Source organism: Leptodactylus fuscus, chromosome 2 (assembly GCF_031893055.1).
Source record: "Leptodactylus fuscus isolate aLepFus1 chromosome 2, aLepFus1.hap2, whole genome shotgun sequence".
In the NCBI taxonomy this organism is placed as follows: Eukaryota; Metazoa; Chordata; class Amphibia; order Anura; family Leptodactylidae; genus Leptodactylus; species Leptodactylus fuscus.
The window spans coordinates 163,034,023-163,046,219 of record NC_134266.1 but is presented as its reverse complement, the minus strand read 5'-3'; the positions used below and the strand labels follow the sequence as shown (position 1 = coordinate 163,046,219).

At 37.0% G+C, this 12,197-nt stretch overlaps 1 protein-coding gene across 18 annotated transcripts in view; it reads left to right on the top strand.

Moving 5' to 3' along the window:
• Positions 1-12,197, top strand: part of ABI3BP (ABI family member 3 binding protein) — a 277,686-nt gene that overhangs the window by 181,784 nt on the left and 83,705 nt on the right. For 12 of the 18 annotated variants that reach the window (XM_075265013.1, XM_075265012.1, XM_075265014.1 and 9 more), the window contains 12 exons: positions 850-921; positions 1,791-1,862; positions 2,570-2,638; positions 2,743-2,817; positions 4,878-4,937; positions 6,967-7,038; positions 8,054-8,107; positions 8,360-8,428; positions 9,155-9,226; positions 10,521-10,574; positions 10,827-10,895; positions 11,033-11,107. In XM_075265013.1, the coding sequence (XP_075121114.1) occupies positions 850-921; positions 1,791-1,862; positions 2,570-2,638; positions 2,743-2,817; positions 4,878-4,937; positions 6,967-7,038; positions 8,054-8,107; positions 8,360-8,428; positions 9,155-9,226; positions 10,521-10,574; positions 10,827-10,895; positions 11,033-11,107 (813 nt within the window). The remainder of the gene's footprint in view (positions 1-849; positions 922-1,790; positions 1,863-2,569; positions 2,639-2,742; positions 2,818-4,877; positions 4,938-6,966; positions 7,039-8,053; positions 8,108-8,359; positions 8,429-9,154; positions 9,227-10,520; positions 10,575-10,826; positions 10,896-11,032; positions 11,108-12,197) is intronic. The other 6 variants (XM_075265018.1, XM_075265015.1, XM_075265016.1 and 3 more) reach the window with 6 other exon arrangements.

The window sequence follows — 12,197 nt, the reverse complement described above, 5'->3', positions numbered from 1 at the left end:
CTTTTTTTATAGATAAATAGTCTGTAGGTGTGTCTTGGTTCTGTCCGATAACAGAAATTTCTATAAAGGGATTCTACCATTAAAACACATTTTTTTCTCGTTGATACATAGGAATAGCCTTAAGAAAGGCTATTCTTCTCCTACCTTTAGATGTCTTCTCCGCGGCACAGTTCGAGCAGGGCCCAGGCCTCAGGCAGAGCTGACTGCGCATGCCTGTGGCCACAAGAAAAATGGCCGCTTACACAGTAAGTAAGCGGCCATTTTCTTGTGGCCTGTGGGCATGGGCAGTCGGCTCTGCCCGAGACCTACAAGTTTGCACTGGAAGAAGACACGTGAAGAGGACATTCCTGAAGACGATGGAGGTGTCGCTGGAGAGTTCTCTTGCATCATTGCTGCGAGAGAACTCATTTGCATACCAACGAAAACTGGGATTTATACCGAAACAGCGACGCGGTGAAAACATCTAAAGGTAGGAGAAGAATAGCCTTTCTTAAGGCTATTCCTACGTATCAACAAGAAAAAAATGTGTTTTAATGGTAGAATCCCTTTAAGGCTAATTTTGCATATTAATTTCTATTTGGAAAATTTGTTCTGTTGCACATGTATTTATGAGGACATGTGATGCAAGGCATTTAGTGCCTATAGTCTTCTGATATGTAACTTCAGCACTGTCTGTATGAGTCTGCATGAAATGTGATGTATATTTTTTAGCTTTACATTATCAAAAAAAAAAAATAATCATCCTCTGAATGGTAGCAATTGGATTATGGGATTTGTTTAGTATGAAAATATACTTTTTTATGTCCTGAAAATGTATTCTGTTAATGGGCTGTTTTAATATTTCTTCAGTTACTGCAAGCCAAATTTTCTCGGCCAAGCAAAGTACCATGCCCACCCACATTCATACAAAAACTAACACGGGTAATGTTTGTCTTAAGGAAGTATTAGTTTGTAGCTCTCTCTCTTGCCTTTACATACTGGTATTAAACATCATACATTTCTTCAGCATTTGAGTCTGCTTAAAAGCATGTCCTATATCCATTGCCCTTTTCAGCATTTCATTCAGTTCATCTCCCTATCCAACGCATCAAAAAATCCAGTTCATCACATAGTCCGTCACTTAATACTAGTACACAGTGTTTTTTCCATTCCCAGACTAGCACACACTTCAGTTCATTGTCCCATACATCAAGTCCATTACACAGTACAGTGCACAAAATCCATGGATAACACAATCCCATCTATTGTCTTGCCCAATACACAGTCCATCTGCCAATCACCCTGTGCTTCACATAGTTCTTAAATATCCATGAGACTTTTTCATCTTCTGTATGGTCATCGCTTTTTCTAAGAAATGGGTATTCTTCTATGACATGTAATTACAAGTTTCTTCCAACAACAGTGGAGCAGACAATTGTACATTGGTGTCTTTAAGAAGAATACTTGCAAATGAGAAATCTATATCACTCTTTTCCTTCCGCATAATGTTCTTTGGGGCAGATATATTGAACTGCAGTAATACTTTGTGAAGTCAGCAGAAGACTGATAAAAGTCATCAGAGAGATGGTAATACATACTAGTGCATATAAAATATCGTAGTAAACCTCAAGGGTATAATTGAAATGATCAAAGATTGATGTCCTTGAAGTACCATAATATTCTGGCATCCATGGATGCAGCTGCATCAAAGGATTCTAAATATGCTTTTCACTTTCTCTAGAAGTGCAAGCATGTGCCCTGCCATTATTATTGGGTAGATTAAAATTTTGTTCTTGGTATTTTTGTTTCAGCATTCACTGAAGATCAGAATACTCCTACACAGGACAGTATTGTTAGGACTGAAGCACCATATTATATACTTGGTATAACTTTTTTCTAGATAACTTTTTACAATATAAAATCTACTACTGAGTACAAATCTATAGGAAATGTGTCATTTTTTATTTGCTTAAAACATTCCTGTGGGTTATGTTGGTCAATACATTGCCGGTGTTAGAGAACATTTGTCTTCCTTTCTCATACTGTCTTCACTTATAGTCAGCCTCTATTTAGGCATCAAGACAAAAGAATGAGGCCGGTTTAATCCTATATCCATAGACCACTTATAAAAGATCAAATCCTTTTGTTAGACTTATTGGTTATCCCACCAATACCTTTATGAAGGGTCTTTGACTTCTTTGTAATGGTGAAAATCAATGGTTGAAGAATTCTAATATTTGACGCCTCTGAGCAGTATTGTAGGGGTCTGGACACTTTCAGAGCGCTGCTTCTTTAAGGATCATACATGATGGATTATAGATGATTGTTTACATTATCTCCATATATTTTTTCTGTATGTGTATACTGTAGATAATTGATTTGCATTCTAAGATGGATTTCTAATCATATTTTGTTAGTGTACATTTCAATCTAACATTATCTTTTTTGCGGCTTAGGATTCTGCTACATTCAGCTTTTCTTCCACAGGCTCGTTTATTTTATGTTCCCACTCTTTTTCTAACTCATAAATGAATTCCGTCTTTAAGTCAACCTCCTGGAAGCTGAATGTAAGCTCTCCTCTTTCTTCCAGTTCCAAACGAAACTGTATCATTGCACACAAAACCTTTCCCTAGCACTGAAGCACCGAGCGATGAAGCTGGTAAAATCATTACCTCTTATAATGAGCGATATTTGTGTTTCTATGACAGAATTCTTCCCTCGTCTAATAGTCTCTGTTTCGTCTTTGTTTTAATTTGACTTCAGACAGCACACAGCCAGATTCTGAAGTAAAAACAACCGAAGCGCCACACACGTCTGAAGCAGAAATATTTACTTTAGGTAATAAATTGGTGAATTAGTAGACCCTATTTTAGTTAATCCATGGTCTTTATGTGTCTTTGGAGAGGCAATGCACAACAAACCTCAATGTTAGTGCCTTCTCATAAATACATATCTAATAATCTATAGGCTTTTACTTTTCCAATAAAACTTTTTACATCTTAACAACGCGCCTTTAGTCCACATATAAAATGTAATATCTTAAATTCTTGTATATATTTATCACTTATGCTAGTCCTTAAGGGGATTTTTCAGCCCCTAAAGCATGTTTCATATTGATGGCCAATCCACAGGGTGAGATCTGAAAATGATCCTTTTTCCTTAGACTGTTAAGAACTGGGCCAATTTATGTTTTTGTGTTTCTGTTTTTTTTCTTCCCTGCAGTCCAAGAACCATAACTTTTCTATCTTTCCATTCACAGTTTAATTTATTTTTTTTTTATAGAGAACAAAATTGACTTTATAATGGCACAATTTAGTATTTTGTGCAAAGTGCTGAGAAGCTGGAAAAGATTAAGAATGGGTTAGAAATAGGAAAAAACATTTTTTTAAAGGTTTAGCTGTTACATTGAACAGTAATAATGATATGTTACTTATATTCTGCTTATTGGTTATCAACTATTCCCTAATGATGTTTTGATCATTAATGATGATCATTCCTCCATGGTAGCGCCTGTTTAAATGCCACTGTTGCAATTAACTATGGCATCTTAAAGGTTAACAGGCATGAATGCTGCCGGCACTACTCCTCTGTGCCCTCTCCATACAAACCCTTTCAACCAGTGATACATAGGTACGTTATTGGCTGTTAAGGGGTTAAATTATAACACAGTGAATTCCCCCATGGTGGGACTATTAAAGGATTATCTTATCATATCTTACAAATTTGTCCCAGAGACACAATTCTATTAATGGGATTGTTGCATGTGTCTGATCTGTGGGGGTCTGAGTATTGAACCCACCACTGATCAGATTCTTACCACCAAAGCAATTACTTGTCACAGCTGCTTTGATTGAAGGCCAAAAAATATAATATCTTAAGAATGGTGACTCTCAGGCAACTTTTCAAGTATTTTAGGGAATGGGGCACCCTTGTACTGTATGTGCAGCTTATCTGTTCATCAGTAGGGGATTGTTGAATAGAAACAGAATACAGCAAGGCTGCACAACTGCTGAAATCAGAGGGGGATACAAGGGACCCTCATTCTCCTAATTGGTTAGGGTCCCAGCAGTCAGACGCCTATTAAAAAGACAAACACCGCCTTTAAGTCATTGCTAATTCATCAGTTCCAAGCACCATTATGAAGAGTACTAAGGCTAGTTTCACAATACCACTAGATTGCCAGTAGTTCTGATCCATCATAAGATCAGAACAGAGGAATGCAAAACTACTTGACAATGCAGATGGACCACCCTCCAATTATACCTTTCTCCATTCACTGTAATGTAAAAAACACGACAGAACCTTTCCTTCATCATTGCTTGTTTATGTTTCAAACAGAGGAAATAGTAATGCAGGCAGGACTCTCTCCTCCTTTTCAGAAATAGACAAGATAGAAGAAAGCTTCCATCTTGTTTATTTACATTACAGTGAATGGAGAATAATATTCTCTTACTATTACTGTCCGTTGTTTTAAAATCATGATGGATGAGAACAACAGACAAAATAGCAATAGTGTGAACCTAGCCTAACAAGAGTAATTTTGATGGACAACGCTAGCTGTTGACAACTCTTAGGATTGGTTGTCTGGCACAGACACCAGCTAAGAAAAAAGACAGAGAGGATTTTTGGGATTGAACCTCTCTAGTAAGGTAAATGGTCATAACAGGTCATAACATCACGGCACAATGAAGTTTATTTTTATATCAACGTATAATTAGCAGAACTAGACCATACATAGGAGAAAGTTGTACTTTTACCTCACTAGTACATATCACATACATATCACAAGCTTCCTAAACCATTAATTAATGGAATTGAGGATTCAGTTATTACGTTTATCTTTACATTACATTGCCATAGAGATATTAATGTGAAAAACAAAATGGTCTTTATTGCAGCTCCCCATGATAAAACAATTGTTCAGAAGCTATCAACTTCCAAGCCAAAGGCCACAACTGGTAAAATCAATTTCTTAAAAAAGTGCATGTGATCATTCTGTACTGATATATATCAGGACAAATCGTACAGCCAGCAATCTGATGAAGGGTGGAAAATCGCTAAGTGAACTGTTACTGATATCTTATGTTGGCTTCTACCATCTGCTGCTTTGATAAAGAAGATTCATGCAATTTTTTTTTTTTTTTTTGTACCCTATGCTTTGACTTCATTCCTTTATAGACATGCTAGGATGCATGTGCTGCAAACTTATACTTATGTTCTAGTGCTGCAAACACTAGAACATAAGAATCTATTGTCTTACATTGCATTAAACTGTATTTCTGGTGCAACTGCCAGAGGAAGCAGGTAAAATGCAGCAGTGAACTCTCCATAATAAGTACATGCAAAGTGCATGCAGAGGCAAGTAGGGCGAGAAGTCATTGGGGTGTAGATTCATCCAATAGCTGCAAAGCCCTGAAAAGAGAAATATAATTTTGGCAACCTCTGCTGTATCCTCCAGTAACAAGCAGCAATATTTATTGTCTCTGAAAACAATGACCAATAGTCTTGGCAACTTGCATGTTGGGCACCAGAGTAAAGATATTAAATGATTTAGCTGTGGCAGAAATACTGTGGCAAAAACACAGTGTTTTACAGTACTGCAGAGTGGGTGGGATTGTGGCTGATCCCATCCACACATTGCAGAAAAATATCCACAGCGGATATGCCGTGGTTAAAAAAACAGTTGCCGTTTAGTAATTCACAGCATGTCAATAATATCTACGGAGACACTGGTGTTTTCCATAGAGGTCTAATTGAAGCTGAAAGTCCATAGGCCCTAGCCTAAAGAACATTAGAGGATTTATGAAGATCGGCGTTTACACCCATCTTGATGAACCCTGTGCCATTGGAGGATTCACCTGACTTATTCCAAAATGCAGGCCTCATCATAAATCAGGCAGATCCTCCAGCAGGCCATTGTACCTACACAGAATTATATGTCAGCTGGTAGCTTGCATAGATTTTAGACTTAATTTACACCAGAAAAGCGGTTTAAATTATGATGATATATCTGGCGGGGTGCATGGCATGTCTACAACACACTCTCTCACCGCCCTATTTTCAGGAAGAGGTGAGGGAGGTGTAAAATTACCGCTAGTTTTGTGGCCACTTTATTAAGCAAAAAAAACAAAAGGTGCAAGAGTTTCATAATTATCCCCCTTAAAGTATATTCACTAAGACACCAAGAAGAAACCAATCCAAGACTAACATGAATTCTCCCTATACTATACTTAAAGTTTTAGTAGAAATTTAGGAGCACTATCCGAGGGCTATGACATGACAGCTACGTATGACATGACAATATATCTAAAAGCTTCCTTCTAAAATGTGTGGAAGAGTTCTCAGACGTGTCTGAGTGAATAAATAATACTGCACATATCCATAGATACAATCACATTTTGTTTTGAAATTTTAGTACGTAATGCAACATTGAGGCCTTCTATAGCTAATACTTTCACAACTTCAGAATGGATATAGACAACATAGTATAAAATGTATTTATTTGGTATGCACCATTATAAGGAAATGAAAAGTTATACAATTCTCCAATATACTTTCTGTATGAATTCTGCAATGCTTTCTAGATCTGTCCTTGCTGTGATTCTTTGTTTACTTCCAGTGAATAAAAATCAGTCCATGGTCATGTGATATACAGTCCATGGTCATGTGATGGACACACATGGGCACAGCTTGTTATAGTCACAGTAACCAGACATCAGCCCAGTAACGAGCTGTGCACCTGGGTGTCCGTCACATGACCATGGACTGTATATCACATGACCATGGACTGATTTTTATTCACTGGAAGTAAACAAAAAATGACAGAAAACCATGGGGGATTAATACAGAAAGTATATTAGGAAATTGTCTAACTTTCTATTATACAAACAATATAATTTATTACTGGACAAACCCTCTAAATATGAAAGTAATAAAATGACATGGCATGTATATTTGCCAGAATTGACTCCCTGCTATTTTTTGTAGCATCAAAGAAAACCAGAGCGCCTCCTGTGCAACACAAAACACCATTGCCACAAAAGACATACCCCACAGCTGGTACTGTAATATTTTACTGATCTGTTGAGAGTTTAAAGATGAGACTGTACTGTAGTAGTATCTGAGAGGATAACCTTAAGATATAATGAAGCGAGCGCAGACTGGCTATAGGCCCATCTTGGCATCATCACCTGAGTTAACTAATAGGATTAATATCCAAACACCATTTATTCAGCCTATTCGTCATTCCATTGTAACTTGAAGGTTGAACTGAAAGATTGAATACAGAGTCTTAGAAAGCCTACCTGTATCTTCTGTCCACAGTCAATCCCTCTATGTGGGAGTTAGCTGGACCTTGGTGAGATGATAGGATTAGCAATTTCAAGAGTCTGTCAGGTGCAAAACCAATAATACTGCTGTGTAGAGGCCTTGTTGGGAGCAGAAATGTATCTTTGTGGCCACAAACTGTTAAAGAAATGTAGAGAGAACCTATTTATACGAATGTAAATCAGCCTGTAAGTGCACTAGTGGCAGATCTCTTGTGCCTACTGACAGCCAAAAGTGTTCTGTCTGTCCTCTGGAATTGCTGCCCCTTTACTTGTGAATTACATTTATAAGTTTTGCCTGTGTCATGGCTGTTTTCTGTTTCTACTAAAGGCCTCTACATTGCACTATTATTGGTTTAGGAGGTATTTGAACTGAAAGACTCCCTTAAATATATGCAAATAAAGAAAAGCTGTAAACCTTTTTTTTATGAAGGCTATCAATTATTATTCCACTTCTGAGAATACTATATACCTGTATACTTATTTATTAAGCAAAGTGCTGCTACATGTAAACTCTTAAAGGTTAGTCTCCTAGCTTGTAATGTTATTATATAACAGTTATTATAATTCGATTGAGAAGTAAACCAGGAAGTGAGTGATATATGTGGTTATTACATTATGGTCTGTAAGTAATATAGTATAGAAGATTGAACAGTAGAATCCAGGATATCAGTATCATTAGGATATCATTATCCAGCAGATACAACCATCAGTCTTCATGGCATAACTAATATTTCTGTTCCGTTCAGTTTTAAAGGATTTACCTTCCACTCAGTTACCTGAAGAAACAACCACCTCCACGGGTAAATAATCTTCTGCTATAGCATTCTCCTCCTTAAACTTCAACCATGGCGCATGTTCTTTTCTAGGCTAGTTTACACTTTGATAAAAGAAGCTTGCATTTCTACTTTTTTGCAGATTTGCAGATAGTTTCCCTGCCATTGCCAGATTCCTATATTATATGATCTAATTTTGCATGAGTCCTGCATTACTCATTGGACATTGCACTTGCATATATATTGTCTTCATGCCCAGCTCTTCCCTTTTATTTCCAGTTCCAACTGAAACTCACAAATATATTGTCAAAAAGGCCCAAACTACAAAAAGTCCATCCATATCACTTGGTAATAATTTATTCATTTATTTATTTTTTTCAGAGATAAGAGGTTTCTCAGGACATGTTCACCAGTCATGTGGCCTATTCTCATCTCAGTCCCATTCAAGTGTATGGGGATGAGGTGCAATGCCAAGCACAGTCGCTATACAATGTATGATACTATGGTGCTCTGTAAAAAGGATGCAGTGCTCAACTGAACGCTGTGGTCTTTTCAAACAGCAGTTTGGCTGGCATCCTGTGTGTTGCACCCCTTCTGATCTTAAGTTGATGATCTATCTTAAGGATAGATCATCAGTTGTTAAGTTTGGAAAAGCACGGTAAAGGATGATCCTATGTACAGTTATTGGTGGACTCTAAAAATAACTGGAGCACTGATGGGGGAGGAACAGATGAAATTCAATATTGTGATTGATGGCTCCACAATACCCTGAGCACAAATAAAAGAAATCAGGGCATGTGCCTCTGGTGCCAGGAGCACCAGGAGAAACATGATTCCTTACAAGAGAAGCAACATAAGGTTTTTGATATAAAAATTTAGATGAAATATTAGTTCCTACCTAGAGCTTATCTAGAAATATCGTATTCAGAACGTTAAAGTTGCATCATGTGACTCCTTATTGTGCCTACATGTATATTTAGTTGGTACCATTTTTTTTTTCTACTTGGTAAAAATGGACATCATTGACATGGCATGTACATTTGGCAGTATTGACTCCCTGCAATTATTTTGCAGCACCAAAGAAAACAAGAGCGCCTCCTGTGCAGGACAAAACACCATTGCCACAAAAGACATACCCTACAGCTGGTACTGTAATACTCTACTGCTCTGTTGAGAGTTTTAATAGGAGACTGTAAGGTAGTAGTATCTGAGAGGATACCCTCAGGTTTAATGGAGCGAGCTCTGACTGGCTATAGACCCATCTAGGCATCATCTGCTGAGTTAACTGATAGGACTAATATCTAGACATCCAAACATCATTTATTCAGTCTATTGGCTATTCAATTATAACTTGAAGGTTGGACTGAAAGATTGAATACATAGTTTTAGAAAGCCTACCTGTATCTTCTGTTCACAGTCAATCCTTTTATGCGAGAGATATCTGGACCTTGGTGTGAAGATAAGTTTATCAATTGTAAGCTATTTTGTCAGGTCCAAAATCAATAATACTGCTATGTAGGATCCTTCTTAGGAGCAGAAACGTTTGTGACCGCAAACTTTTGAAGCAACTCAGAGATAACCATTTTTAGGGATATAAAAATCAGCCTGCAAGTGCAGTAGAGACTGACCTCATGTGCCAGATTTACCTACGGACAGGTGGAATTGTTCTGACTGTCCTCTGGAATTGCTGCCCCTTTAGCTTTGAATTGCATGTACAACCTGTGCCGACACCCTGACTGTTTGCAGTCAAATCTGCCAAATACAGTGATGATAAAAAATATGTTATATTATTGGTTTGGGGGTTTGGGAGGCATTTGGCCCTGACATACGACCTTTGTATACTATGTTTTTATGTACTGATAAAAAAAAAAAAAATTGTAAACTTTTTTTTTTCTTTATTGTGAAGGCTATAAATTATTATTCCACTTCTTTGGAGCCTATATACTTATCTATTAAGCAAAGTGTTGCAACATGTAACGTCTTTAAGGTTAGTCTCCTAGTGTGTAATACTGAGAATAATTTGATTGAGAAGTGAGGAATTCAACAGGAAGTGAGTGATACATCTGGTTATTACATTACAGCAGGGATCCTCAAACTGCGGCCCGCAGGTCACATGCGGCCCACCAAGCACTTCTGTCTGGCCCCGCCGACAACGCCGGCAGGCGTGCATTTATAATGAAGCTCCTGCGGAGCTCAGGCCAGGTCATGGAGCGCACTTCACTTTACCTATTGGAGGGCACCGCTCCCGGTGTCTGTGTGACCTGCTCTGCCTCCGGCCCACTGTTTAAAAAGTTTGAGGACCCCTGCATTAGATCTATAAGTAATATAGTATAGAAGATGTAAGAGTAGAATCCAGAAGATCAGTATCATTAGGATATCATTATCCAGCTGATACAACCAACAGTCTTCATGGCATAACTAATACTTCTGTTCCGTTCAGTTTTAAAGGATTTACCTCCCACTCAGTTACCTGAAGAAACAACCACCTCCACGGGTAAATAATCTTCTGCTATAGCATTTTCCTCCTTAAACTTCAACCATGGCGCATGTTCTTTTCTAAGCTAGTTTACGCTTTGATAAAAGAAGCTTGCATTTCTTCTTTTTTTGCAGATTTGCAGATAGTTTCGCTGCCATTGCCAGATTCCTATATCATATGATCTAATTTTTCACAGTGCTGCATTACTCATTGGACATTGCACTTACATATATATTGTCTTCATGTTAAGCTCTTCCCTTTTATTTCCAGTTCCAACTGAAACTCACAAATATATTGTCAAAAAGGCCCAAACTACAGAAAGTCCATCCTTATCAGTTGGTAATAATTTTTTTTTTCCAGAAATATTCCATTAATGTTTTCTTTTTAAGTAGGATGTGTCAGAGCAAACAACCCAGTAGAAGTTCAATGAAGAGGTTTGTTTTGCTAATATTGTAATACTGTTTTATTCCATGCAGATCCTAAAAAAACTCACATTCTTCCAATTGACGATTTTGGAGTTGACATTTTAGAGCATACAAAGATAACTCTGGGTAAACACTTTATTTGCAGAAAGTATTATTTAATATCATGTCAAGTTTTTCTGTTTTTTTGCTTTCATTCAGTTTTGACATAGTTTTCTTTTGCGGACAACTCTATGCATTGATAGCAACGTATCTAAATAATGATACATGATAATGCATGAAACAAAATGTTTTTTTCATGTGATTCACATATTCCAAGCTTGTTGTTGTTTGGTCTTACTACATACAGTTGGGTTTAGTAGGCAGACCATTGCAAGGCAACATACATAACTGATGAGGACTCCTTATACCTTAAAAATTAACCAACCAATGCTTGAAATATATAGCATTTTACTTATAAGCAAATGCAGCGATGAAAAGAGAAACATTTAAGACTTTACTGTATTAAAATTACAACACATCGTGCAGAGAATGCCCATTACATTTAAGAAAAAAGTAATCTTGTATCTAAAGTAGATACAAAAATTCCAAAGTAATTTAATATTTTTTTTTTTTACATTGATGTCAATTTAGGTTTTTAAACTATTCACCTCAGAAATATTTTGTACAAAATGATCCAAAACATCACAATTTTGTTTGTATTCATTTACCGACACATAAATTAAAAGTGATTTCATGCGGATCTATCTACGGTCTTTGATTACTTCCAAATGTCCCTTTTCTAAACTGATGTTGTACCTTGTCTCTTAGGCCACTTTCACATGACAGTATTGTACTTATAACCCAAAAAACAAGAGTGTATCCAAAACACAGTGGAGGTAGAAAATGTTCTTAGATTTTTCTCTGTGTGGATTTCACTCCCAATTTTGAATTTAAACAATAGTTAAAAGTTTCTAGGTATTAGTTTATATAAATATTCTTAAGACTATAATATGAATTACAGGTATATATGCATAATATGATAGCCCAAGAATCCTCTGACTTGTACATAACTGTCTTTTTGGTTTTATATGGAGATACTAGGAAGCTTACCTAAGGGGTTTAGTCCACAACAAAATATTCTTAGGCCCAGTTCACATCTGTGTTCAGGTTTCTATTTGGGGAGTCCACTTGGGGACCCCCTGAATGGAAAACTGTACATATAAGAAAGTGAAAGACT